Source organism: Lacerta agilis, chromosome 3 (genome assembly GCF_009819535.1).
Source record: "Lacerta agilis isolate rLacAgi1 chromosome 3, rLacAgi1.pri, whole genome shotgun sequence".
Classification (NCBI taxonomy): Eukaryota; Metazoa; Chordata; class Lepidosauria; order Squamata; family Lacertidae; genus Lacerta; species Lacerta agilis.
The window spans coordinates 88,101,588-88,126,402 of NC_046314.1; the positions used below are offsets into that span (position 1 = coordinate 88,101,588).

At 45.4% G+C, this 24,815-nt stretch overlaps 1 protein-coding gene across 1 annotated transcript in view; it reads left to right on the forward strand.

Moving 5' to 3' along the window:
• The window catches only part of ITPKB (inositol-trisphosphate 3-kinase B), an 80,185-nt gene extending 74,453 nt beyond the window's left edge, over nt 1-5,732 (forward strand). Inside the window, exons 7-8 of the mRNA XM_033144649.1 lie at nt 2,009-2,080; nt 3,379-5,732. Coding sequence (XP_033000540.1) covers nt 2,009-2,080; nt 3,379-3,594 — 288 coding nt within the window. The 3' untranslated portion in view covers nt 3,595-5,732. The remainder of the gene's footprint in view (nt 1-2,008; nt 2,081-3,378) is intronic.
• The last annotated feature ends 19,083 nt before the right edge of the window (nt 5,733-24,815 follow it).

Here is a 24,815-nt window from a genome sequence, read left to right on the forward strand (position 1 = left end):
GCACCTGCTGTAACATTTGACAAATCTTCCTCCACGGTGGTGGCTTGAGCTTGAAGGGGCAAGCGAGCTGTTTAGAGAAGCCTGTCGGGACGAGGGAAGATTGATACGCGTATCCATCTCACATAATTTTAGGCCACATGGGATCGTTCATAAATTTCTAGTTACAAATGAAATGCAAGTACCCTCTGCAAACTGGAAAGATCACAAATACATGCAGGAGAAGGCCTTTTAGCTTGCCGTGAGCAACCCTGCACCATTACTGAATCCTGGAACAATGCCGTTGCTGAGAGAGGGGGAAAGGTGGGTGCATCTTGTGAGTTGAGGAAAATGGCAACCCTTCCAAGCAAACTGTAGGATTTTGTATACCTGGAAACTGCGCTGAAGCTCCCCACCTTTTTTATTTCCTGGAAGCCAAGGGCTGGGAATCCCATCAACTTTCCTAAAGAGTCGATCCCACACACACATCCAACCCTGTTGCTTGGTGAAATAGCTCTAAATATTTTGCACCAAGTCGCCCGGGTGGGTGAGCTGACGCCAGGAAGTGGCAGGAGGGACTGCAACCCTGTTGGCTTCCCTTGACCTCGTCAGTAGATTTCAGTATTGTTGACTATTGTGTCCGTCTGGGTTGTCGTGCCAGGAACGGACCTGGAAAGTCCAGGATAATGGTGGTGCCAGTTCTTTCTGAAGGGAGAGACCCAGAAAGTGGAGCTAGAGGACATTTGATTAGTCTTTGGAGTGTCTCCTCTTGTCCTGATTTTAACAGCTACATGGGAAAAGTTGTATGAAGGTTTGAACTAAGTGCCTTCAACATGTAGGTGACGTACAGCTCCACCTCTCTCTCCCAGCCTCCTATTAGATGAGAATGAATCCATTTTTGCATTTCCTCTGCAAACCACCCAATTGGGCAAGTGGGGCTTAATTTTAGATCCCACCGTGTACAGTCTCAGACTAGCATCTCCGAACCTGGCTCTTTACCCATTGCAGGTTTGCAGAGATAGTTTACAATGGGTGGTAGTTAATGGGGGCTTCTTATGGAGCCAATGAACAAAGCTGCTACGTTGCTCACTGCCGAGCCGTTCTGCTATGTAAATAATTTTGCTTGCAGTCCGGAAAGGTCTGGGGGAAAAAAATTAAAAGTGAAATGGTTCTCGTAACCGTGACTCCTTACGTCTTGGTTGGGGGAACCTGCGACACACCAGCTAGTGACTCGCATTAACCCCAGCCAGCATGACCAGCGGTCGGAGAAAAGTAACATCTGGAGAGCCCCCTGGTCTTCAGTCATGGGTGACCAACCTGTAACGCAGGCAGGAGAGATTGCCACATTTGTGGGAAGGTGCAGGGTAGTGTCTGGGTCTACCTGCCCTCCTGCTTGCCTCTTTAATCCTGCCCTGTAGCCCCAGCCACTTCCAAGAGAACTGTGCATGTGTATATGCTGAAGCACAGTAGTATTCCACTGTTTGCAGACCCAGGACCCACCTTCAACACAAAACAAGCGTTTGGAGACTCTCTTAATATTTAAGCCTATGTTGGTAAGGTGGCAGTGCTGCTGTTGTGGCCCATCTCAGATGAGCAGGCCGGGACCCAGTAGCTGAACCCCAGTGCTGTAGTGCGTGATAGCGTGGCATTCTGTTGGCTCTGGACCCTGTTTGTGCTTACTTTTTTTCTTTTTCACAGCTACTGCCTTGAATACTTTTCACCTCCCCACCCAGCTGCTCTTATTCAGCCAGTTGCTGAGAGGGGCAAAGGAACAGGGTTCTGCTGCTGCTGCTTGGAAGTGCAGCTCACCCAGCTTGCAGTCCTGATACAGGAGCGGTTATTTGGCTTACAGGCAGAGGGGTTGTGTGTGTGTGTGTGTGTGTGTGTGTGTGTAAAACAAATTGCAACTCCTTCCGTTCAAACTATGTGAGGAATGTGCAGCCTCTTGCTAAGCAAGGTCAATGCTCAGAGAGTGGGTGCTTCAGAAGTATTTTCAAAGCTCTTTAAAAATGTTCTGTTCTTGCCACTACAGAACGGCTACCGTAACCGGTTGAAGGGAATCCGCGATACCTTGGAAATGTCACCATTCTTCAGGGGCCACGAGGTAATAACTAAACCGCCGTTCTATGATCTCTTTTTTAAAAAAAAGGTTAGAACTCTTTGTCAAAGCAAAGTTCGGTTTACCTAAACAAGTTAGCGGACTAGAATCTTTCCACAAGCTTTGGAGTTGCATCACTGTTTGATGTTCAATAAATAGCTGGCATGGGGGGGGGGCAAACTACATGGGGACCATAGTGCAGGGGGAGCATACTGCAGCTCTGATCAGAGCCACTCCTACCCAACCCCTTGGTATTCACTCTTAAGTAGAATGCTCCCAGTGTGAATAGCAAGTGCAGGGCCCCCAATTTTGATCAGGGCTGGGGTTGAAGGGAGGAAATCCCCTCTCATCCCCCACACATTATATTCCCAATCTGGCTCCCCAACCCCCCGCCATTTATGTGATGAATAGTCCCGTGTTTCATTTGGTCCTGAAAGTCTGAATAAATGTGAGAAGTGAGCAGGTTGCCTCCTTGACTAAGGACAGAAAAGAGAGGGGATTTTGGCCCCCAGTGCATTTGGGGAGCTTCTTATCCCTGGAGATTCAGGCCTTTCAGTTTTAGGCTGGCACTGGGTGGCAGAACTTATTTTAACTCTCCTAAAACTGCTGCTTGGAATCGAATTTTTAACTGGGTTTGCGACTTGGGAGAGCAGATATTCAACAACTCCTTTTTTTTTTTTAATTGGCAAAGAGTGTTTCTACTCCTCTCATGTTGCATGTTTTAACTTCCCCGTGACCTTGAGAGCTAGCAGCCTTGTTTTCATATAACCCAAGAGTGCTATGGACACAGCAGGCCCAACACCATAGAATGCCGATTTCTGCCTTTAGACCAAAGCCGGCCCAGCCATGAAGCAGGGGGAGGCAGCTGCCTCAGGTGGCAGACACAGAAGAGGTGGCGCTGCCTCAAGCGTCCCACTGCCGCCTTGGAAGCAAACCGCATAAGGACCGGAGAGGGACCAGTGCCAAAGCTCTGCGTAACACCTCCCCTCTCAGCAAGTAGACAAAGAAGGGAGGTCCTTCACCAGCCAGTTTTGCTGCCAGGCAGGCAGGGAGTCCTGAAAGTGGTTAAGGAAGGGAGCAGTTAGTTTTCTGATCTGCCCCGCTAGCCTGGCAAGCTGGTGAGGCTAGGTGAGGGCTCCTTTCGCCAAGCCTGGGTGGGAAGGGAGCTTTGGAAACTGCTTCTCTATTGTGGGGGTGGCAGGTGCCGTTTTGCCTCAGGTGCCAAAATATATTGGGCGAATGCTGACCGCATGCCTTCAAATCCTGTGTGATAATCCCCTTTTTTTAAAAAAATCCTGTTGCAGGTAATCGGGAGTTCCCTCCTCTTCATCCATGACAAGAAAGAACAGGCCAAAGTCTGGATGATTGACTTTGGGAAAACCACCCCACTGCCAGAGGGAGAGGTCCTCCAGCACAACGTGCCCTGGATAGAAGGGAATCGGGAGGACGGCTACCTTTGGGGGCTGGAGAACCTCATCGAGATCCTAACGGAGTTGTCTCAGAGTGAAGACCTGCATTAAAGTCCAACTCTGCCACTACTCAGAAGCAAGCCCCTCAAACTGACTTTCTGAACTGCACTACAAGACACTTTCTGCCCACCCTCTCCTTCCCAGTTCTAAAAGTTAGAAGCTCCTTTTATTTAAGGTGTAAATATGCAGTTATATATACGCCAGAACAAATGCTGGACGTGAAGCCGAGCTTGGGACGATGGAAGTGCATACTAATATTGACTTTTTAGCCTTTAGCAGTTAAGGATAACATAAATTCCCCCTTCAGTAGTTCTTATGCAATCTGTGTTTAACCAGTAAGGGTTTGTACAGTTCTCACACACCTCCGTTGAATTAAGGCAGTGCCCTAGTCTTGCTTAAATTCTATCTACTGGTAGCTAAAACTGCAGAGTGAAGGAGAGACTGAGTTGTAATTATCTGCTGCCCTCTGGTGCCCAAAGTTCGTACATTACTTGGGCCGCTGATTTTAAAGGCAGTTTGCTGGGGTTATAGGTGCCCGTTCCTCCTGAGAAGCTTCGGAGTCTTTGGAATCAAGAACTTAACGAGAACGTCCTTGGAGAAATATAACTGGTATTCTTGAACAGCGACCTTTTAACATGTACTAACCTCAGTGTAGTTAATCTGCATACAGGAGCTTGTAGGAATAACTTAATATAAAGTCTACTTTTCAGTATATTCGAGCAATTTCTTGCCGGCACACAGCAGCTGCGCAGTCACTGAGTAGTTAGTTGAATGAATAGCAAAGCTCTGTCTGCTCCTGAGGCTTACATTTGATAGTGCATTCATTTGTCTACTAGGGTTGGGTTTGGGCTGCTGGCGAGAAAAGTTCCGATCCCTTGCTCTAAGCCAGGGGCTCTAACCCCCGCCAGGGGTTCCTGAACCACCCCCACCCCCATCATCCCCGAGCATTGGCTGTGCTGGCTGGGGGCTGATGGGAGTCCACAGTTTTCCTGCTTTTGCCAAGACTTTAGTTGTCTTGGAGCGACCTAGTAGCCCATCAGATGAAGGGCTGGCTTGCAATGGGAAGGGCTATACCTGCCGTTCAGGTTTCTCTTTGTTAACACTGCAGACCCTTTTAAAGTGGCAAGCAACGTCTCAGGTGTGCTCTTGCAAAACATTCCAGTACTCACATCTCAAAGGGCGGCCTCAGGAGGGGAGGACAGTACATTTGCTTCCCCCCCCCTCCCTCTAGGAATTCACGAGTGCTGCAGAACCCTTGAGAAGGGGGACTGTTCAGTTGAGGTTACAGACTTTCCAGAGTTGGGTTTTTTTCTGGATGGTGTCAATACCGACAAATCCTTAAACCTTCCTATGTTCACGATGCATCCCAGATGCTTCCAGAACCCGTTGCTTCCACTCTTCCCAGTAGTCATGTGGCAACCCTGTTTGCCCTTGCAGTTTCTTATCTCGAGTTGCTTCTAACCCTGCAACAAGTGTGTGTGTGTTTTGCAGGATGGGGTGATGCCCCTTGGCTCCTTTTTCAAGGATGCAAACTCCTCGGGGGGGATTCCTTCATTTGTATCTCACTAGGCCCATATCTGTCAACCTTCAGTGCTGTTGTAAATAGTTGCTTTGTTTGGCTGCTTTTCTCCCCCCTCAGGTTTCCTTTGCTGTTTAATAATAGCCTGTGTGGAAGTGCCTTATGGACTACTTTCTGTTCCATTAGTGTCATGGAAAAGTGTTTTTTTTTTTAAGTTCTATTTATTGCCATTCCTTTTTTTAGTTGCCTAGAACACTAAGTCTTAATGCATGGAATCTTTTAAATAATAATGTTAAGTTTTAAAAACATATTTTTTTTCCATGTCTGTGGAGGGCAGGGGGCGAGCCCTTGAAGCAGTGTAAGTTTATACCATTTTTAAACTTGTATTTAGCTTTTAAATTGCTTCTACTATATATATACATTTTTTTATTTTTTTAAGCCTGTTTGTAAAACAAGATTCCTTGCTTTGTGGCTTTCAAAGAAGTGAATTGTTTCTCCAGATGTCTCTTAAGGCCCCCCTGGAGACTGGAACTCTTGCTGTGAGGTAGTTCTCCCAACACATATTTCTCCCGGATTAGCGATGACACGAAGAACTTGCCGAGTTATAAAACTCCACCTATGCACAGTGCCTGTAAGTCAAATAACTCAAAATAAAGGCATACAAAATGGATGCTTTTGTGATTCTCTGTCATTGTCCGTTCTCGTTCCTTTGGCCTGAGGTTACACAAGAACCAGAGAGAGTGATTTAAATGGAACCGGTTGGCATGAGGAGATCTGATCCTGAAAAATGTGGCAGGTGGAAGCTTCACGAAGGAACCAGGACTAGAGTTTTGGCTGTGCAAGACGAGTTAAAGCCATAACCTCTCGAGACGGGGGAGGACCTTTGTTTTACCCCAAGGACCACATTCTCTTGTGGACAACCTTTCACAATGTAGTGGACACATTCCAGATTCAAAAGTGGGCATAGCAATGGATGTAACTCTTAGCAAGGCACATTATTGTTGCTTGAGGACACATTCCAGACAGGCAAGGAGGCAGAGGAGCAGCTTCAGTGAATGGCATGACCTGGGGAGGTCCTTGGCCTGTGGGGAGTTCCAAGGGCCAATGACAGAGCCTCGGAGGGCCACACTGGACCCCCAGGCCTGAGGTTACCCACCCCTGCTCTCAGATATTGTCGGTCTAGTTGCTGACAGCTAAGATCTTGACAAAACAAGTTGTCTTGTTAACCTACCTTTCAACCGAAGGAATTATCTGGTGCAATACATAACATTTTCAGGGATGTTTAAATAATTTGTTATTGTTGTTGTTGTTGTTTAGTTGTGTCCGACTCTTGGTGACCCCATGGACCAGAGCGTGCCAGGCACTCCTGTCTTCCACTGCCTCGCAGTTTGGTTTAAATAATACATTTTCTTTATTTGGAGCAGTTTCAGATGCAGCACTACGTTGGGGAGGGGGAGGCTGTTAAAGAGCAATTGATCTCCCCTTTGTATTCCCTGTATTTTCCTATTGCGGCTCACCAAGTAGAGAAACATGTGGATTGCTCCTTCCTCAGAAGCTAATGCATTTCCCTAAGAGGGAACATGACATGTTGTTTCTGTTGAACGTAATTGAGTCAATTTCATGCTCTTTCTCTGCCTTACCCTGTCTAGGAAATTACTTTTATCATTGCAATCCTTTATTCAGAAGTAATTCGAACTGTGTTGCATGCTGCACGCAACATTTCATCAAGGCTTCTCCGCCTCAACTGAAATACAGTCGTACTTTGGTTTTCAAACAGCTTAGTTCTCGAACGTTTCGGCTTACAAACGCTGCAAACCCAGAAGTGAGTGTTCCGGTTTGCGAACTATTTTTGGAAGCTGAGTGTCTGATGAGGCTTCCAATTAGACTGCAGGAGCTTCCTGCAGCCAACCGGAAGTTGTGCTTTGGTTTCTGAACATTTTGGAAGTCGAACGGATTCCGTTCGACTTCCAAGGTACGATTGTATGTGCCTTGCTGATTCTTATTTATTAAATTTGTATACCGCAGGTTAAAGAACAGTTTCTACCTGTGGGCCGTGAGGCTGCTGAATGGAAGACACCAAAATTGCAGCTGACGTTTGGGGTTGGAGGTTGTACGACAGCACATAGAGCGTAACAAGGACTGAGAGATTGTGGGGGAGAGGGGGGCTTGTTTAATCTCACTGTAAACATGTGGTACAGTGACAATAAAGTTATTTCTATTTCTCAGGATGTTCACAAAATAAAAATATCATGTATTTAGTGTTTTTACATTGTAAGAAGAATAAACAAATCAATAACACCCCCCCAAAAAAACAAAATTTTAAAGGGGGTATGAGATGCTAATCAGCCAAAGGCTGAGAAGGAACGTTTTTTCCTTGTGCCGAAAGGTGTATAATGAAGGCACCCGGCAAACCTCTTTGGGGAGAGCATTCCACAAATGGGGAGCCACTGTAGAAAAGGCCCGTTCTCCAGAAACTCATGCTGAGGAAGCACACAAAGAAGGGCCTCAGGATGATCTCAGGGTCTGGGTTCCTCCCCCTCTCTAAGCTGATAGCCCAGAAATTGCTAAGACTGCCTATGAAACTGTTAACAAGACAGGTGAGCAGCCTGGTCTACACATTCAGCAACAGGAGGAGGTGGTAGTAACAGAGTGTTGGCACTGCTCAGAAGATTGGAAAGGGAAGTTTAACGGAGCAACAATGAGGAGAAAGAGGATAAGGATCAGCGGGATCTGGGGTCAACAGTAGGCCCCTTGCTGGGTGGTGGGCCTTGGCAAGTGCCTGAGGTCACCAACTCCTGGCTCTGGTCCCGGCTGCACCCATTAGACCCCCCACCCCCACCCCCTTAGTTAAGATTTGAGAGCTATCTCAATGTTTTAATTGTGACAGGGAGGGACCAGGCAGTAAATATCACACATTTTGAAGTCTCTCTCTAGCTCTGTGGTGCTAGCTGACGCCCTGTGGTACTCACAGCAGCCAAGGGGTGGCAGCACTTGGCTAGACGCTTGCTTGCTGCTGTTCTTAATTCCTTCTCTCTCTCTCTCTCTCTCTCTCTCTCTCTCTCTCTCTCTCGCTGATGTGAAATTTGCTTGGGGTGGCAGATGCAACTACTATACCGAATCAATTGCACTCTTCTGACGGGACTGAGGCAGACAAACAACAGCCCGAAGATTAGGAACACAGTAGCCATTTTTGCCATTCTTGGGAAATGATTTCTATTTCTTGTCATATGCGCCGCTTCCCCTTTCATTGCCAAATGCAGATTTATTTTGTATTCCATCCTTGCATTGTGCAGGCTGCGAGAGGGGTGCTTTGTGCAGAATTTGGTCCAAAAATTATTCAAGTGAGCCTTGAATGCATGTCAGTGGGCCTGTGGCTGTATCCCACTTTCCCCCCTGAGGCGGAAATCCAGATTTGTGACCAGCCCTGTTGTTGTTGTTCAGTCGTGTCCGACTCTTCGTGACCCCATGGACCAGAGCACGCCAGGCACGCCTATCCTCCACTGCCTCCCGCAGTTTGGCCAAACTCATGCCAGTCGCTTCGAGAACACTGTCCAAGCATCTCATCCTCTGTCGTCCCCTTCTCCTTGTGCCCTCCATCTTTCCCAACATCAGGCCCTACTCCAGCACAACCGCTAAGCCACTGATACATTACACTGTTTAGTTTTTGGAAAGGTTCTTCCAAGCCTCCTTTGAGCCAGCCCGCTTCTGCAATCAAACATCTGTGTCTCCTTGCAGGACTTGGTGTGGGAACCCATAAGGCTTTGGGTTGTTTGTTGCTATAATGTTTCTATTTTAAGAGTTTCCTTGGTGTGACGTACACAGGGGTTAAGTCAACTTGACTTGAAATGCTAGAAGCACAGCAGCACTAAAAGCAGACCCTAGAAAGCTGAAGTGCAGAAAATAGAGTTAAGCTTCATGTTGGGTGACAGCCTGGACAAGTTTTTTTGACCTAGGCTATTGCAGCTCTCTGGATTACAGGTGGAAGCACCATTGACTCTGTCCTCCTGCAGACCTGGGCCACACCATGCATTGAAAACACACTTGCACCACTTTTAACAGTCATAGCTTCCCCCCCTAAGAATTCTGGGAACTGTAGTTTGTTAAGTTGGCTGAAAGTTTTACTGGAAACTTGACCCATATTTTGATTTTATTGTGTACTGATTAATCTCCCTGGGTCACAGAGCTTTTGTTGTTGTTGTTGTTGTTGTTGTTGTTGTTGTTGTTGTTGTTGTTGTTGTTGTTGTTGTTGTTATTCCACAGCTGTGCCTTGCAAAAATTCGATTTTACCCGCTGAATTGGATCTTATCAGTTGCACAGAAAAATCTGGAGAGAGGTTTTGCTTAACCAAGCTTCAATTCGGTGAGTAAGATCAGATTTTCTTAAGGCACAACAGCGGAATAGTGAGAAACAGAACAATCACCTCACTCATCTGTCAAACTTGACTGGCCAGTGCTGAATGCCTCTGGATTCTGTTCACCATCCCTTAGTTAGAGATCCTAACATCATGAGCAAGGGAGATGGTTATGGTAGCCAGGCCACCTTATGAATACCTCTTATAAATCATTTGCTTTAATTTATATTCGGTATATATAAACATGACTGGCATGAGTTTGGCCAAACTGCGGGAGGCAGTGGAGGATAGGGGTGCCTGGCGTGCTCTGGTCCATGGGGTCACGAAGAGTCGGACACGACTGAACGACTGAACAACAACAACAACAATATATAAACACGAAGGTAGCAGATCCAAAGTCTAATGTAAGTCTCTGGCAATGTTTCAAGCCCGGCAACATGTTTGTTTGTTTTCTCAGTTGAAGCTCTGGTGCCATTTGGTCTATTTTTAAACTTCAATTCTGACAAGACCTTTTGGGAGAGAAACAAAGGAGCTTTGCAGGAGAGAACAAAAGTGGTGGCTCAAATGTAGTCATTAGGTTATGAAACTGTTTTCCCTACATCTAAGCACCAAGGAAGGTAGTAGCACAATACATGCCAAGATTGCTCTGTCAGGTTGGTAAAACACAAAATTGTGGTAAATAAGGCTTTCCTCTTAGTAATTTAAGGTTGTAAGGAGTGATACTTAGACTCAGTGAATTGCCACCCTTTCCCTTTAATCTGACTTTGAGCCACGTCCAATTTAGGCAACACACTTTCGGATCTTGAAGCCTGCATCATGCCCTCCCTCTGCTCCATTCTATGCTTTGCTGAGTTTACGGGCTGGATAAATGGCTTAAATCCAGAAATTTCATCTTCACAAATCGTTTGGGGATTTCCCTGCCAATTACACCTCTGCTCAACATCATTTAACAGCCAAATTGTTTCAATTTGTTCCCTGCAGCCACAGCAACAGGTGCTATAACTCTCCAATGGTTTACCTTCACCCCCAAAGGCACACTCCTCCATTGTCTGCCGAGATAGACGGATGCCAATCAGAGTGTCCTGGACCCCTGGCCAACCTGGCAGCAAGTCAGTATGTCAAGCCCCTGGTCCAGGGTCAATCCACTCATCCTAAATCCAGTCCAAAGCACAGTCCCACAGAGATGCTGCAGCAGTCAAGCTGAGGCCCCTCAACATGGGCAGTTGAGCAGACACAGCCCCTCACTTCTGCTGCCCTTTTATACTCTGCATGCTGATTGCAGCATCTGGGTTTGATGAGGCAGGTGACCCTCACCCGTTCAAAGCCTACTCCGGCTGAGGAATCACATGCCTTCTCCCAGAGCTAGTGAGCCCCACCTGGCCAGCTAGAGAGCTGGGCTGAGAGCCCTTGCCCCTCTAGCTACTCTCTATGCCTCAGAGCCCACTGTGTTCATGGAGATGGGTGCCCCTCTGGCTCTGGTGATGGGTCCAGATCTTCTGTTCCTGTGCACTGACTCTCATCCCCTCGCCGTCCTCTGTCACCCTGTGAGTGACTTTCTACACCTCCAACCTCTCCTTCTCCATCCCCAGCTTGCCCCAGTGTGTACTAGCTACAGCTACACTCCTTGCCGGGATCCTCTTCTTCCTCTCTATTGTCCTTCTAGTTCATGCCATTGGACATGCAGCTTTTAAGTGTAGACCATGCCTGGAAAGAGCGGAGGAAAGGTAAATGTGGATAAGCCTTTGTGGTGGTGGTGGTGGTGGTGGTGGTGGTGGTGGTAAATATCTACTCTGCTGAAGCAGTAAATGGAAACGAATCTCATTTGCTTGTCAAGTTCTCTCTGTGGTAAAATATGAGCTTAAGGAAGAGAGAGAAGCATAGATTGCTGCTAAGTGTCAAGCAATGCTTGTAGCCTCCTGCATGCTCCACTTCAGGGAATTCTGGTGTTAAGAGTTTCAGGGAGGTTGGGGAACTGGCCAGGCAAGTTGTTTTGAAGATGGAGACCAGATGGCCACACTAGTGCCCCTGGTGAGCATTTCAAAGGGATGAGCTGGGTTGCAATAGCTGCATCTGAGCAAGAAACAACGAAAGGTGCATGAAGTGGGGTCGGAGAGTTGCTTTTGATGAGTGACCTAGAAGCTGGGTGCTGCTGCTGCTGCTGCTGCTGCAAGAGCTGAGAACAGAGCCGTGACTTGCTCTGTGCTAGATCCAAACCTGTGACAAATGAAGAAGCGCAACCTTTTAGGGTGTTAATGCTGTGAGCCTCTCCAGCCTATGCACAGGTTGCATATACGTACATGTAAATAAACCCAATGTATCCTAAAGACACCACAGTCTCTGCTGACCTTCCTTCCAAGCCTTGGGGAAGCATGTCGAACCCCAGGAGACTTTCATTGCTCGTAGATTGGAGCAGCATGTAACAAAAGACTTGGTTGCTTGCATTGGTGGGTTGTTTTTTTTTAATTCCCTAATTCCAACTCTTTGTGAATATGGCACAAGGACAGATGAGAAAGCCCGGTGATGGGGCACCATTATGAAGCCTGTGACTGAGGAAGCCGAGGAGGCTTTTCTCTCACTGTGTGTGTGTGTGTGTGTTGCTTAAAGGGTGCACTTACTAAGTGGCTAATTCTGCTTCCACTCAGTAAGCGCCTGCCATGCAATATGCTCTCACTCCCCAGAGATGAATCACGGCTGTACAATGTGCCACAGACAAAGAACACTTCCTGAATAGGGAACGGCATTATGCACTGCTAATAAATTGAATTAGGCCCAAAAAGTGACACAAGGCGAGCAGTAATCCCTCCCTCTCTGCCCCCCCCCGCCTCCTGTCTTTCCACAGGCAGCCCTCATCTACCTCACAGAGGGAATGTGGCTGCGATTTCATTCAGGCTCAGCACGTCTTCACCAGCTTGTCTTAGCTCTGTCAGGTCAGATTACACCAGAAGCGAATGATGCCTCCATTTGCTTCTTGGTGTGGATGCTTCACATGCGTGGCAGTGATTGATGGGAGAGGGTGCCTGTCGGAAGGAGCGGGTCCACAAAGGGCACACAAGGGGGCGGGAGCATTCGGTGCGCCGAGATGCGGAGTGGCAGCTTCGAGGCTGCTTTGTGTCACTTTTCCCTACACGGTGATCAATCTCCCATTCAGAAACAAAACCTGAGATCGGGGCTTAATGAGAGTCTCTTTCCTGACAAGCCTCCTGTCACAGCTTCGTGGCAGGAAGAAAGGCAACAGGCATTGCTTTGTGGCAGTTCCGAAACCACGGGGGCTTTCGCCAGAATAATGGGGCCCCTCCAGATTGGTGCGGGTTATTTTTTGCAGGTACCGTATTTTTCGCTCCATAAGACACACTTTTTCCCTCCTGAAAAGTAAGGGGAAATATCTGTGTGTCTTATGGAGCGAATGGTGGTCCCTGGAGCTGAATTTCCCAGGGGCCAAAGGAGGATCATGCTTTTTATTTTACAAAGAGAAAAGGGGGTGTTGAAAGGACCCCCTCAGCAGCTGATCAGCAAGAGATTGGGAGAGAGATAAGAGTCCCCGGCTCCCTTTCAGCCCTGCCCTCTTGCCCAGGCCTCCATTGTTGAATGTGCTGCAGAGGGAGGTTGTTTGTTTCCCCAGCAACATGTAACTGGCTGATAAGATTATCTGTCTGGAAACTGTAAAAAAGGCTCCCTTTCCCTTAGAAGCTGCAGAAATGTGAGTTGAACCCCATAAAAATGGGGATTTTCCTCTTTGCTTTCCCCCCTTTGCAAAAGGAGCTTTGCTTTTCCCCCTTTGCAAAAAAAAGCTGCAAAACTTTTAGCTCATCCTCAAAAAACCAGGGCTTTTCCCTTTGCAAAAAAGCTGCAAAACCTTTAGCTGATCCTCAAAAAACCAGGGCTTTTCCCTTTGCAAAAAAGCTGCAAAACTTTTAGCTGATCTTCAAAAAACCAGGACTTGTCCCTTTGCAAAAAAAAGCTGCAAAACTTTTAGCTGATCCTCAAAAAAACAGGGCTATTAGAGGAGGAAAACCAGAAAAAATATTTTTTTATCTTGTTTCCTCCTCTAAAAACAAGGTGCGCCCTATGGTCCGGTGCGCCCTATGGAGCGAAAAATACGGTATATCCTGGAGCATGTCATTGACACAACAACAGTGCCCTGGTGGCGGACTTGTTCTGCTTTATTAGTTGTTCTGCCAAGGCTCCCTGATGTTGCTATATTATTGCTATCGGGATGGGAGGAAGCACTCGCGCACTAGAGCAAAACGAAAGTGGGCAAAAAATAAAAAATAAACTGGAAGTTTTGTGGTACAAAATGTTACATTTGTGAATTCTGCCAAGCGGAAGCCAATGTGGTGCTTGTTTAGAAGTGAACATTTTCTGTTGAAATGGGCCCAAGAAATGGTTAAAAAGCCATTTTTAAATTTGATGGCTGGCAGGTCAAGAGTCTCTCGGCTTCAGTTTGCCAGCCGTAAAGCAAATGGAAACTAAATGGGCTACTTTTCACACAAATGTTTTAAAAGGAGGGTGGTAACAAACTGTGCACCAGGCTAATGAAACAAGGAATGCTGTTGTTGGCAACCCTGCCAGCAACTCGGCATGCATCATTAGTAAATGCAAAAGAAAAAGAAAGCCTCCAGTACACTTTAGGAGAAACAAAATAAACTGAGTTAAATTCCAGCTTATTAATTTTAGAGCTGATAAAAAGCACGCTCCTTTGTAAAATGGCAGCCAGATCTAATTTGCTAAGCTTCCAATGTTCTTTTGCAAAAACATTTCCCCATGACGTTCTTTTTAATAAACCTTCCGTGTTTGGTTTCAAAGAGGGGAAGAGGCAGAAAGCCAATATCTTTGTAGATGTTACAGGGCACAGCAGTGGGAGACTTTACAAGGAAGCTGGAAGCAGGGAGAATTGTACTTGCTTACTAAAATTAGTGGCTGCTGAGGTTCATAGCTCAATTTTTATTTTTTTAGGGTATAAAAGGAGGCACAAAAGCACCTAGAGAGTATCAACCATGAACGCAAAACTTTTAATTTCACTTCCTTGTATTAAGTTTGAGCAATCAAAGTCCTCTCAGTTCTGCCTTTTTCTAGGGTCAGGCCCTCCTGCTAATGTCTTTCTTTTCCTGCTGATCCTTTTTTGTTTGAGCGCCACAAATTTCTTAATTCATACTTGAGCTTTTCTAAATGATGCCAATAACTGCTAAAGACACACACACACACACAACCACACACCAGGGTGGCGTTGCGGAATGGAATCAACATTATTATTCTACTTCTTGATTCAGTAGAGCCCTAAAATATGGGTTAATTGCATTCTGATTTAACCTGATTACCCAAAAGATCTGTAAATAGAGCATACTCCAAAATGGTGTGATGCAAAAGCCCTGTGCTCACCTTTGTGTACCATGAATGCTAGCATTGGAGAAGCAGCACTGTATCTGGTGGACATACCCCTCTTCACATGTTCAGCAGAACATCGCCAGAAAGCCTATACCAACCATGGTACCTTGGTTTACGAACTTAATCCATTCTAGAAGTCCATTCTTAAACCAAAAACGTTCTTAAACCAAGGTGCGCTTTCCCTAATGAAGCCTCCTGCCGCCAGTGCCCTTCCACCGTTCAGATTCTGTTCTTAGATTGAGGTAAAGTTCTCAAACCAGGACACTATTTCCGGTTTTGCGGAGTTTGTAAACCAAATCGTTCTTAAACCAAGTTACCACTGTACTATATATGTGCATTAAAACATATTGCTTTGAACAGCTATAGGCTCTGTGCTGAAATTTTGTTGAATGCATATGGGAAGCCCCAGTAGGTGTGATCCCACCCTTCCAATATGTGTGTGTGTGTACGTGCGCGTGCATGCATGCATGTGTTTTTAATGTTCACATCCAAGACCAAGACCCACAAGTGATTAAGTTATTTCTAGCCCAACCAGAACACTGAATCTGGGGCACAAAATGCCAGACACAATTATTAGTAGTATAGTCTGAGCATGGAACATTTGCCAGTGGTGGACTTGGGTATTATGGTGCCTGGTGTGAGCCCAAAAATTGGCATCCTCACGCTGCCTTCTCAAAAGTGGGTAAGGACGAGGGCTGGCCGGCTTTGGGAAGGAGGCATAAGGGGTCTGGCACACACACACACAAACATGCTCATGCACACTCTTTTTATCCTTTTTGCAAATTAGTGCATTCATTAACCTTTGCCCATGCAGCAAAAGATGTCTCATGTCACATCTGATTTTACAAATCAAAACAGTTCTACACAGTCATAAAAATGGTACATTAGCTGCCAAGCACATAAAAAAAGAAGACGATATAATGCCATATGGCAGTTAAAAGAGGCAGGCTGTGGCATTTGTGTGTGAGTGCAGGACTGCAGCAGGGAGACATTAACAACATAATATAACTAGGCAGAACTCAATAAATGTCACTTCTGCTGCTAATAACTGTTCCATTTTAACAAACATGGCACATAGGTGGAGAGAGAACCCCTCCATTGCGATGCCTGGCAGAGTTCAATTGCCACCAGCACTGGGTCTATACAGTGGTACCTCGGGTTACGTACGCTTTGGGTTGCGTAATTTTCGGGTTACGAACTCCACTAACCTGGAAGCGTAACCCAACGCACGCGTGATTTGCGCATGCACAGAGCATTTTTCGAGGGTTTTTTCATTTTGCGCATGCGCAGAACGAATTGTTCGGGTTACGTACTGTAACCCGGAATGAATTAAGTACGTAACCTGGGGTACCACTCTATATTCAGCCTATCACAGCCTGAAATGCAAAGTTCCATTCTAATGCTGATCCATACTCTGTTCACCAATCTCGGTGGATTTTCCTGGCTCCGTGAGAGGTGAGTTTTCTGCAGAAACATCTATATTTCTAGTCAGCTTTGCACAGATTAATACTATAAACACCCAAATGGCTTTGTGGTACTAGATATTCATGCAAAGGGAACAGATTCCTTTGCTTAAAGAAGAAAAGAGTGATGTGACAGTTTGACTTGCACCGGGGAAATTAAGTATAAACAGGTAAAATAATGATCTTAAAACATACAGCTCTGTTCCAGCTAGGAGGCATGTTTGCATGCAAAAGGATTCAGCATGTGTATCTCTGGCAGAAGCTGTGTTCACACTCCTGTTTACTCGGCATTCTGCTCCCCCCCACACTGGTTTGGGAATTAGTGTACGTACGGTATGTTAGCCCCAATCCAAGTCTATCCTGTATCTATCCTGCTCTTTCTTATGAAATACTGTGCATTTATACCTTTCCCTTCAAACCAGTTTGGATCTGAACGTTCGCAAAAGAATGACCTAGCTGCATTTTAAGCCACTAAGGGGTGCACAACCTAAATGAGGGTGGATGGTGCCAATGGCCTGTGAGGAGGCACACTAACGCAGTAGTAGAGCACATGATGAAGGTCCCAGGTTCAATCCCTGACATCTCCAGTTAGAAATGACTCTTGGGTACCAGGTGCTGAGAAAGAGACCCTGCGGACCCATTGCAAGTCAGAGAGGGAATATTGAGCCGGGTTAATCATTGGAGATGGTGTAAGGTATGTTCTAAATCCAGGATGGGGGGCTGTGGCTTGGCCTGAAAGCGAGATGAGCACCGCAACCCCATAGTCACCTTTGACTGGACTTAACCGTCCCAGTAGTAATGTACGGAAGTGAGAGCTGGACCATAAAGAAGACTGATCTCCGAAGAATTGATGCTTTTGAATTAGGGTGCTGGAGGAGACTCTTGAGAGTCCCATGGACTGCAAAAAGATCAAACTTATCCATCCTTAAAGAAATCAGCCCTGAGTGCTCACTGGAAGGACAGATCCTGAAGTTGAGGCTCCAGTACTTTGGCCACCTCATGAGAAGAGAAGACTCCCTGGAAAAGACCCTGATGTTGGGAAAGATGGAGGGCACAAGGAGAAGGGGACGACAGAGGATGAGATGGTTGGACAGTGTTCTCGAAGCTACTAACATGAGTTTGGCCAAACTGCGAGAGGCAGTGAAGGATAGGCGTGCCTGGCGTGCTCTGGTCCATGGGGTCACGAAGAGTCAGACACGACTGAACGACTGAACAACAACAACTGTCCAGGGGTCCTTTACCTTTACCTATATGTATGCATTGCTGTCAGAAAATTAGTGATAGGGGCTGACCAGCAGTGGCAGAATTTGGGCTCTATGCAATGCTAAAATTTAGTGTCCCCCGCCTCTTGCACTCTGTTCTACAGAATTGTTTTGGCACCCTCTGCAGGGTGGTGCCCAGTGCAACTGCATAGTTGGCACCACTCTAAAGCCACCTCTGCTGACCAGTTATTTGGTAGGGATTCAATCTGGTTCCTGCCCCTTCTGCCACTCATTCCTGATCAGTATTACTGTTGCTTTTTCTAACAGATAATTCCAAGGATTCCCTAGTCCCATTATGCTGTATTTGCCACTAGGAAAGATACTTCATTTCATACCGAGCTGAGGAATCCACTTGATGACAAGTTCAGGACCAAATACTTCTAGACTTTTTTTTTTAATTGGCATGATCCCACCTATTGAAATGAACATTTTTTTTAAAGTGCAACAGCTATAAGATTAAAAAAATAAAATTAGAGACTGAAACCATTTGAAAGAAACCCACATCACAACCCCCCTGAGAAAACATCAAACCACCAAAGACCACCAGAAAGGTCACAGATAAATTTATTATTTATAAAGGGAACAAATGTAAAAATAAAATAAGAATTGGCGTGAATTTCCAATACCCATTTGAGCATATGGTATATTTCTGGAATTGTAATAAAATCCAAGGTGGATTGGGTGGTTCCTGCTTAGGCAAAATAATTCAAATAATTTAAAGGAAATAAAGCTAATTTGTAATAAGATTGGAGGAATTTCTTGGGTAGGCTGAGGGTGGGATAGGATTGCAGACCCCAAATGGACATAAATAATTAGTGAATTATGGTACAGATGCATTTTTCTTGTTTTCTGTAAATCACTTTGGCCACATATGTAGTTGTGGAAAATGTGGTATACTGTAGCAATAAATTGGACTCAGCATTATTCCTTCTGCTCTTCTGGTTTTGAACAAGGACTTTTCCATTGATGAAGGTATAGAACCTGTTGGCATCCGTCTGTCTTAGAAGACAATGGAGGAGTGCGCCTTTGGGAGGTGAAGTCAATCTGTTGGAAGGTTGGAGCGCCTGCTGCGGCTGCAGAGACATGTTTTGTTGCAGCTGGGGCAGATGAAGGCGTCCGGTTGTGCTGCTGCAGATGCACCATGGCCTTTCTTCTCTCTGCGCTCCTCCCCAAACTCCACTTACATGTCTTAATTGTGGGAGCTTTAAGGGAAAAAATCTAACTCTGTTATTTTCCCTTGGCTACTCTGGAGCCTTATTCAAATGGCTAACAGCATGATGAAAGATTCAGCCATCATTAATTTAACTTGATTGGACACTCAAATTCAGGTTGATAATTCCCCCCACCCCCACCCCAGAACTACAGGCAAAACCCAATATGCATCAGGCTAAACTATTCCGTAGAATTTTGGTTCGTTCTGTGTTTCAGTCAAGCTGTCGAGACACTGAATTAATACAGTTGGGCTTTGTTCTTAAAAAACAAAACCCACAACAACACCAAACAATAGCGTTTACATACAAATTATACATCCCCGTACCAGTTTGTACTATGCATCACACTCTTTGCCAACATCGTTAAAAGCAATAAAAGCAGCCAACACATAAGCATAATTAAAAGGATGCATTCTTGGAGGATGCAAGGCAGCCCTTAGAGTTCGCGATTTCCATAGCAACTGTCCTCTGATTAATCCTGCTTGCTAGAACATACAGAATTACATGACACACACAAAAATCACCCAATTCTTCTGAAAGCAGGCAAACTCTGTACTCCTGTGCAGTCCTGGGTCATTCAGGAGGTAGCTCTCTCAAGCGCCACACTGCCAGGAAATTCCACAGGTTGTGTGGGGTGTGTGTGTGTGGTGGCTATGTTCTAACTCAGGGGTCAGCAACCCTCTTCAGCTGTGGGCCGGTCCACCGTCCCTCAGACCATGTGGTGGGCCAGACTATTTTTTTTTGGGGGGGGGGGAAATGAACGAATTCCTAGGCCCCACAAATAACCCAGAGATGCATTTTAAGTAAAAGGACACATTCTACTCATGTAAAAACATGCGGATTCCCGGACTGTCTGCGGGCTGGATTGAGAAGGTGACTGGGCTGCATCTGGCCCACGGGCCTTAGGTTGCCTACCCCTGTTCTAACTTCACTGTCAAGAGGCAGCATGCCTCTCTCTGCATACTAGTTGCTGGGAATCACATGTGGGAGAGAGCACTGTTGCACTCAAGTCCCAGTTGCAAGTTTCCCCAAGGCATCTAGTCTAAGGTTACCAGATTTTTTTTCAACGAATCAGGGGACACTTTTTTTAAGAGAGAGAGAGAGAGTTATTTTTAAAAGTTGTTTTTTTTTAAAAAAAATTAAGAAGTAATAACTTCTCTTCTGTGGTCTCCTCTGTCACGCGGCCTTCCTGCTTTCTTGGAGCGCTAGCCACCGTGGAGTAGGCTCGGGTTGGGCCTGGACTTGGCCACGTGTCCTTGCCCTCCCGGTGCTCTCCTACCTCTCTCCCTCAGCAGCGGCAGCAGCATCGCCCCCCTCTTTTTTCTCCTTCCTCTTTCTCTCTCATCCTTCTCCTTCTCCTCTCCTCCTTCTCCCTGTGTTGGCTCCAGGGTTTTCCTGGCCCCGGAGCGCCGCTGGGCAGTTGGCCGGGTGGCCAGGCGCTCTCGCTCCCAGCTCAATTTGGGTCACAGGGGGAGGGTGTCAGCCGTTCCCCCAGTTGACGCACTGGGGATTCCCAGTTCCCCTTCGACAGTGGTGGCAGCAGCAACAGTCTCAGCAGCCTGGAGCCAGCCTGGTAGCTTCAGGAGCTTCTCACTGCTGTGGCGCCCACCATGTTGCCTTGCCAGAAGTCCCCATCTGATGTGTCTTGTGCTGTTGAACCAATCACACAACATTCATTCCCTACTAATAAATTTACAACACTTAAAATATAAATCTGGGGACATTAAATGAAATCCGGGGACATTCTGGGGATGGATTTTGTCCGGGGACAGATTTGTAAATCCGGGGACTGTTCCCAGGAAACGGGGACACCTGGTAACCATAATCTAGTCCAAGATTCTAGCCTAGTTGGGCCTTTTAATAGCAGTGCTCTTCCTACGATTATCCATCTCATGCCTTTTAGGAAACCAATTGAGAGTAAGTAAGGGCTCAGTAATTGTGAGAGTAAAGGCTCAGTCATACTTCCATTTGCCCCACCACTTTCCACTGGGAAAACCAGCAATGAATCGGAACATATGGCAATTGGGTTTCCTGCAGATTGCTGGGCTCCCTCCCCACCCCCAATTTAGCATTAAAGAGCGGGTTTTCCATGGGAAAGCGGAAGAGCAAAGGCAAAACAGCTTGGTCCCATGCCTCAAAAGCACAGGACAAGTGGAAATTGGCACAGTGGAAGGTGTGGGTGAGCCCTAAAGCTCCTTTATCAGATATAACCAAACACAAAACAAGCAGAAAACTGTGAAAAGCAGCAATGAAAGATATTGAATATATTATAACAAAAGTGTAAATGGAAATAAAAATATCAATTCAATGGCTATAGCCTGATACATACATTCCAAGAATTATCAACACTAAAGTGATTGTCTGTTTGCTATTGGATACCTTTATCAGATATAGCCTTTGGGAATGACCCAATGTGTTTAATGGTTGTTGTTTTTTAAGCCAGTTTTTAATATTTGAAGATCATGATGCAAAAAGCACCTTTTTTTGAAGATATTCTGAATGTTGAAACCTTGACATTCGAATATTAGAAATAATACTGTACAAGGGAAATGTACCACTGGCTGTAGGAGAGGGATCAAAAGGAGTAGAGGTAGGGACCAATGGATTGAGGCCAGCTCATTGGCAGAAGACAAGATTAATCCAGTTCCTAAAGCAGCGGCAGCACTTATATTGTGGAATTCCCTCTCTGGAGAAAGTCATGAAGCCTGCATGACTGCAACTCTCTACTTCGATAATTACATGAAACATCTGGGAACTGGGGCTGCTTCCTGTTCTGATACAATATAAAATAATGGTCGTTTATGAGTTTGTGTTGTGTTTTAAGGACTTTTTAATGATGTTTTTTGTAAGCCTTTTTGAGCTCAAAAAGCAGTCTATAAAATTTAAATGTAGATAAAACCCTTCTGAAAGTCTCCAAGACGGATATCGCCAGACTCATTTTTTCTTCTTCCACTGTAGAGTTGTTCTTTACAGCACTGTTAGCCAATGTAATTAAGAGATCACCATATTGCCCTATCTTTGCCAGTGCCTGACACCATTGTCCTTCACAAGAAATTGTGCAGTTAAGTGTGGTGGCACTGGGGTTATGGAACTCTCTACCTAACGAAATCAAGACCGTATAACAAATAATGAGCTCCAGGCACCAATATAAGAATTAAGTATTTGAGCGAGGCAGCCTTCTTATGAAAATGATTTGTTGTTTTCATAAGCTTCTTGTCAGATGACCCATTTTTGAATTCTCTTTCTTTAATGTATTCTGCTTTGATTTTATTTGTTATATTGTTTTGGTTTTAATTGAGATTCTGCACGTAGATATATTTCAATATGAATTTGTGCTATAGAAATGAATAAATAATAATAATAATAATAATAAAGGTGGGGACTAAACACATGAGAAAACTATCAAATGCAAGAAGGTAGCTTTACAGAAAAAACACACACTTAAAAAAAATCCCTTATGAGTTTTGAGTACAATTTTAAAATAAACCAAACCAGCTAGAATTTCTACATTTTTAGTGTTCATCTTTGCACAGTTGCTGAATACAGAGGAGCACCAGTAACCATCCTTGTCTTCTGGTGATTGCACCCTAGCCAGGCCCCAAACATCCGTTCAGAGAATCTAGGTATATGTTCATATTCATTGACAAATGGTTATCCTCAAAACACATTGGAAAGACATAGACATCAGCCTTCGCAGCTTTTCCATGAGCAACTGTCATGTCAGACAGACAGAGAAGGCTTATTTTTTTTAAAGGGAAAACTACACCCACATATTCTGCCACTGTTTCAAGTATCTTCTCTCCACAGTTATCTTTACATCAGAAAACCTGTAATGCCCAACACTATGAATTGTGGCCCTGTTAAGCAGCCGTAGACCTGCCCAGTTACATTTTGTGAGCCTCCTGCTTACTGTGCTGACAGTGCTTTTAGCCTTTAACCGACTCCCTCTCATGCTCTACTGCAACCTGCCTTTGGGCTGTGGCCACATGAATTGGCAAATGCATCTAAGGCAGGGGTTGCAAACAGGCAGCCTCAAAGCAGCATCCAACATGCCAAGAGAATTTGGCCAGTTTCTGCAAGTTCTGCCTTTGCAACAGATGCCTGGGTTTGATGTCACCAGCAGACAAGTACATATACCAGTGGCAGCAGTAGCCAAGGCGGTGGTGGTGGAGGAGATGGACTGAAGAGGAAGTCAAGGCATTTCCATCCCTACTGAAGCTGATTACATCAGCAATGATTCCCTACATCCCCTTTCCTAAGGCACCCCCTTTCTCCTTCTTTCTCTCCCCTTCTGTCTAATTTTGTGCTGTTGCCCAACCTATTGCTAATTGCATTAAAACTGTATGGGAATTGACATTACACTCATCGTTCATTTCCCCCCCTTTAATGAAGCACTGCTTCATATATCTCACATACACCCAACAATAACTGGTTGTGATACATTAATGCATTGTAGGGGATCACATTGAAAAAGAGACCAACAACAGTGACAATAACACACTGCATTTCATAACACATGGTAGAAGCTGGATTCTGCTGCTAACTTGGAATTCAGATTCCTGCTTCCTACTTCAGCAGTGCAGGGCTGCCCTCTAAGAATATGAAATATTTCCCCATCTGTAGTAAACATGCTGGTTGATCGCTTTTGATAGTCCTTTCTTTCTGACTAGTCCCAAACCAGCCATTGTTTGCAAGTTGTCCTATATCCCTTCTTAGGGATCAAACCTACCGGTAACTACAGTGGTACCTCTTAAGTCGAACAGAATCCGTTCCGGAAGTCCATTCAACTTTCCAAACGTTCAGAAACCAAAGCATGGCTTCTGATTGGCTGCAGGAAGCTCCTGCAGCCAATTGGAAGCCCCATAAGCCTCATCAGGCATTCAGCTTCCAAAGAACGTTCGCAAACCAGAACACTCACTTCCAGGTTTGTGGTGTTTGGGAGCCAAAACAGACGAGTACCTAGGCATTTGACAACCTACGTATGACTGTATGGGAAACCAGCCTAAATTACCCAGGCTTAACTTAAAGCAGGAGTGGGGCTGCTGCCAGATGAGCTGCCCTAAGCTTGGCAGAGGGAAACCAAGCCTTGAAAAAAAAAAAAAGAGTATTGCCCTGTGTCTAATGAATCCCAGTTGGCAAACTCTTCCCTGTGAAACAGATACTTGCCAAAGTTTACATATACTCTGCAAGGTTTACATTTCAATTCTAGCTGCTGCTTTAAAAGCTGGCTAAAAATATTTTAAATAAATATAAATGATATATTTTACCCCTTTTGAAACAGATGATCTTAAGTAATTATTTGTAATGGCACTGATGCTGATGATCTTATCTACTGGAGCTGAAAGGGAGTAGCAGAGGTTGTCTTAAAAATGTGACCTGGGTGCACACTCTAATGAAATATGTTATGCATGCCTATGAATGCAACCCTGACATAGGATGTATATGACACCCTTTAAAATGCTTACACTATCCTTTTTTCATAATTGGGAACCAAGTAATAACTGCATTTTGGGGCAGGGAGTAGTTTTCCCTTTGACTGGCTACTGACATGACACACACACCCATTCTCCTCCTCCCAGCATTCTGTGGCTTAGATTTATTTGCTTGGATCAGTCAGAGAAACTGGTCTGTTTTGTACCTGTTCCCATCTGAAGGCAGCCCTGTTTAGGGAAGCTTTTAACGTCTGATGTTTTATTGTATTTTTAATATTTTGTTGGAAGCTGCCCAGAGTGGCTGGAGAAACAACAACAACAACAATAATAATTCTGGCGGCAGACTAGAATTTAGGAGGAACCTTTGGTCCTACAGATGTTGCTGAACTACAATTAGAAGTATAGAGTCATAGAATTGTAGAGTTGGAAGAGAACCCAAGTGCCATATAGACTCTAGTCCAACCTCCTGCAACTCAGGAATCTTGGCCACTGCCATCCCTGGGTGGGCTTGAACCACCAAACTTCTGGTTAACAGCCAGGTGCACTGATCCATTGCACCACAGTAGGTCTTGTTGGCTGGCTTGTGGGTGAACCAGAAATGTCATTGCTGAGCAGTCAAAGAACCCCCACAGAACTCTGGCTACATTTTCCC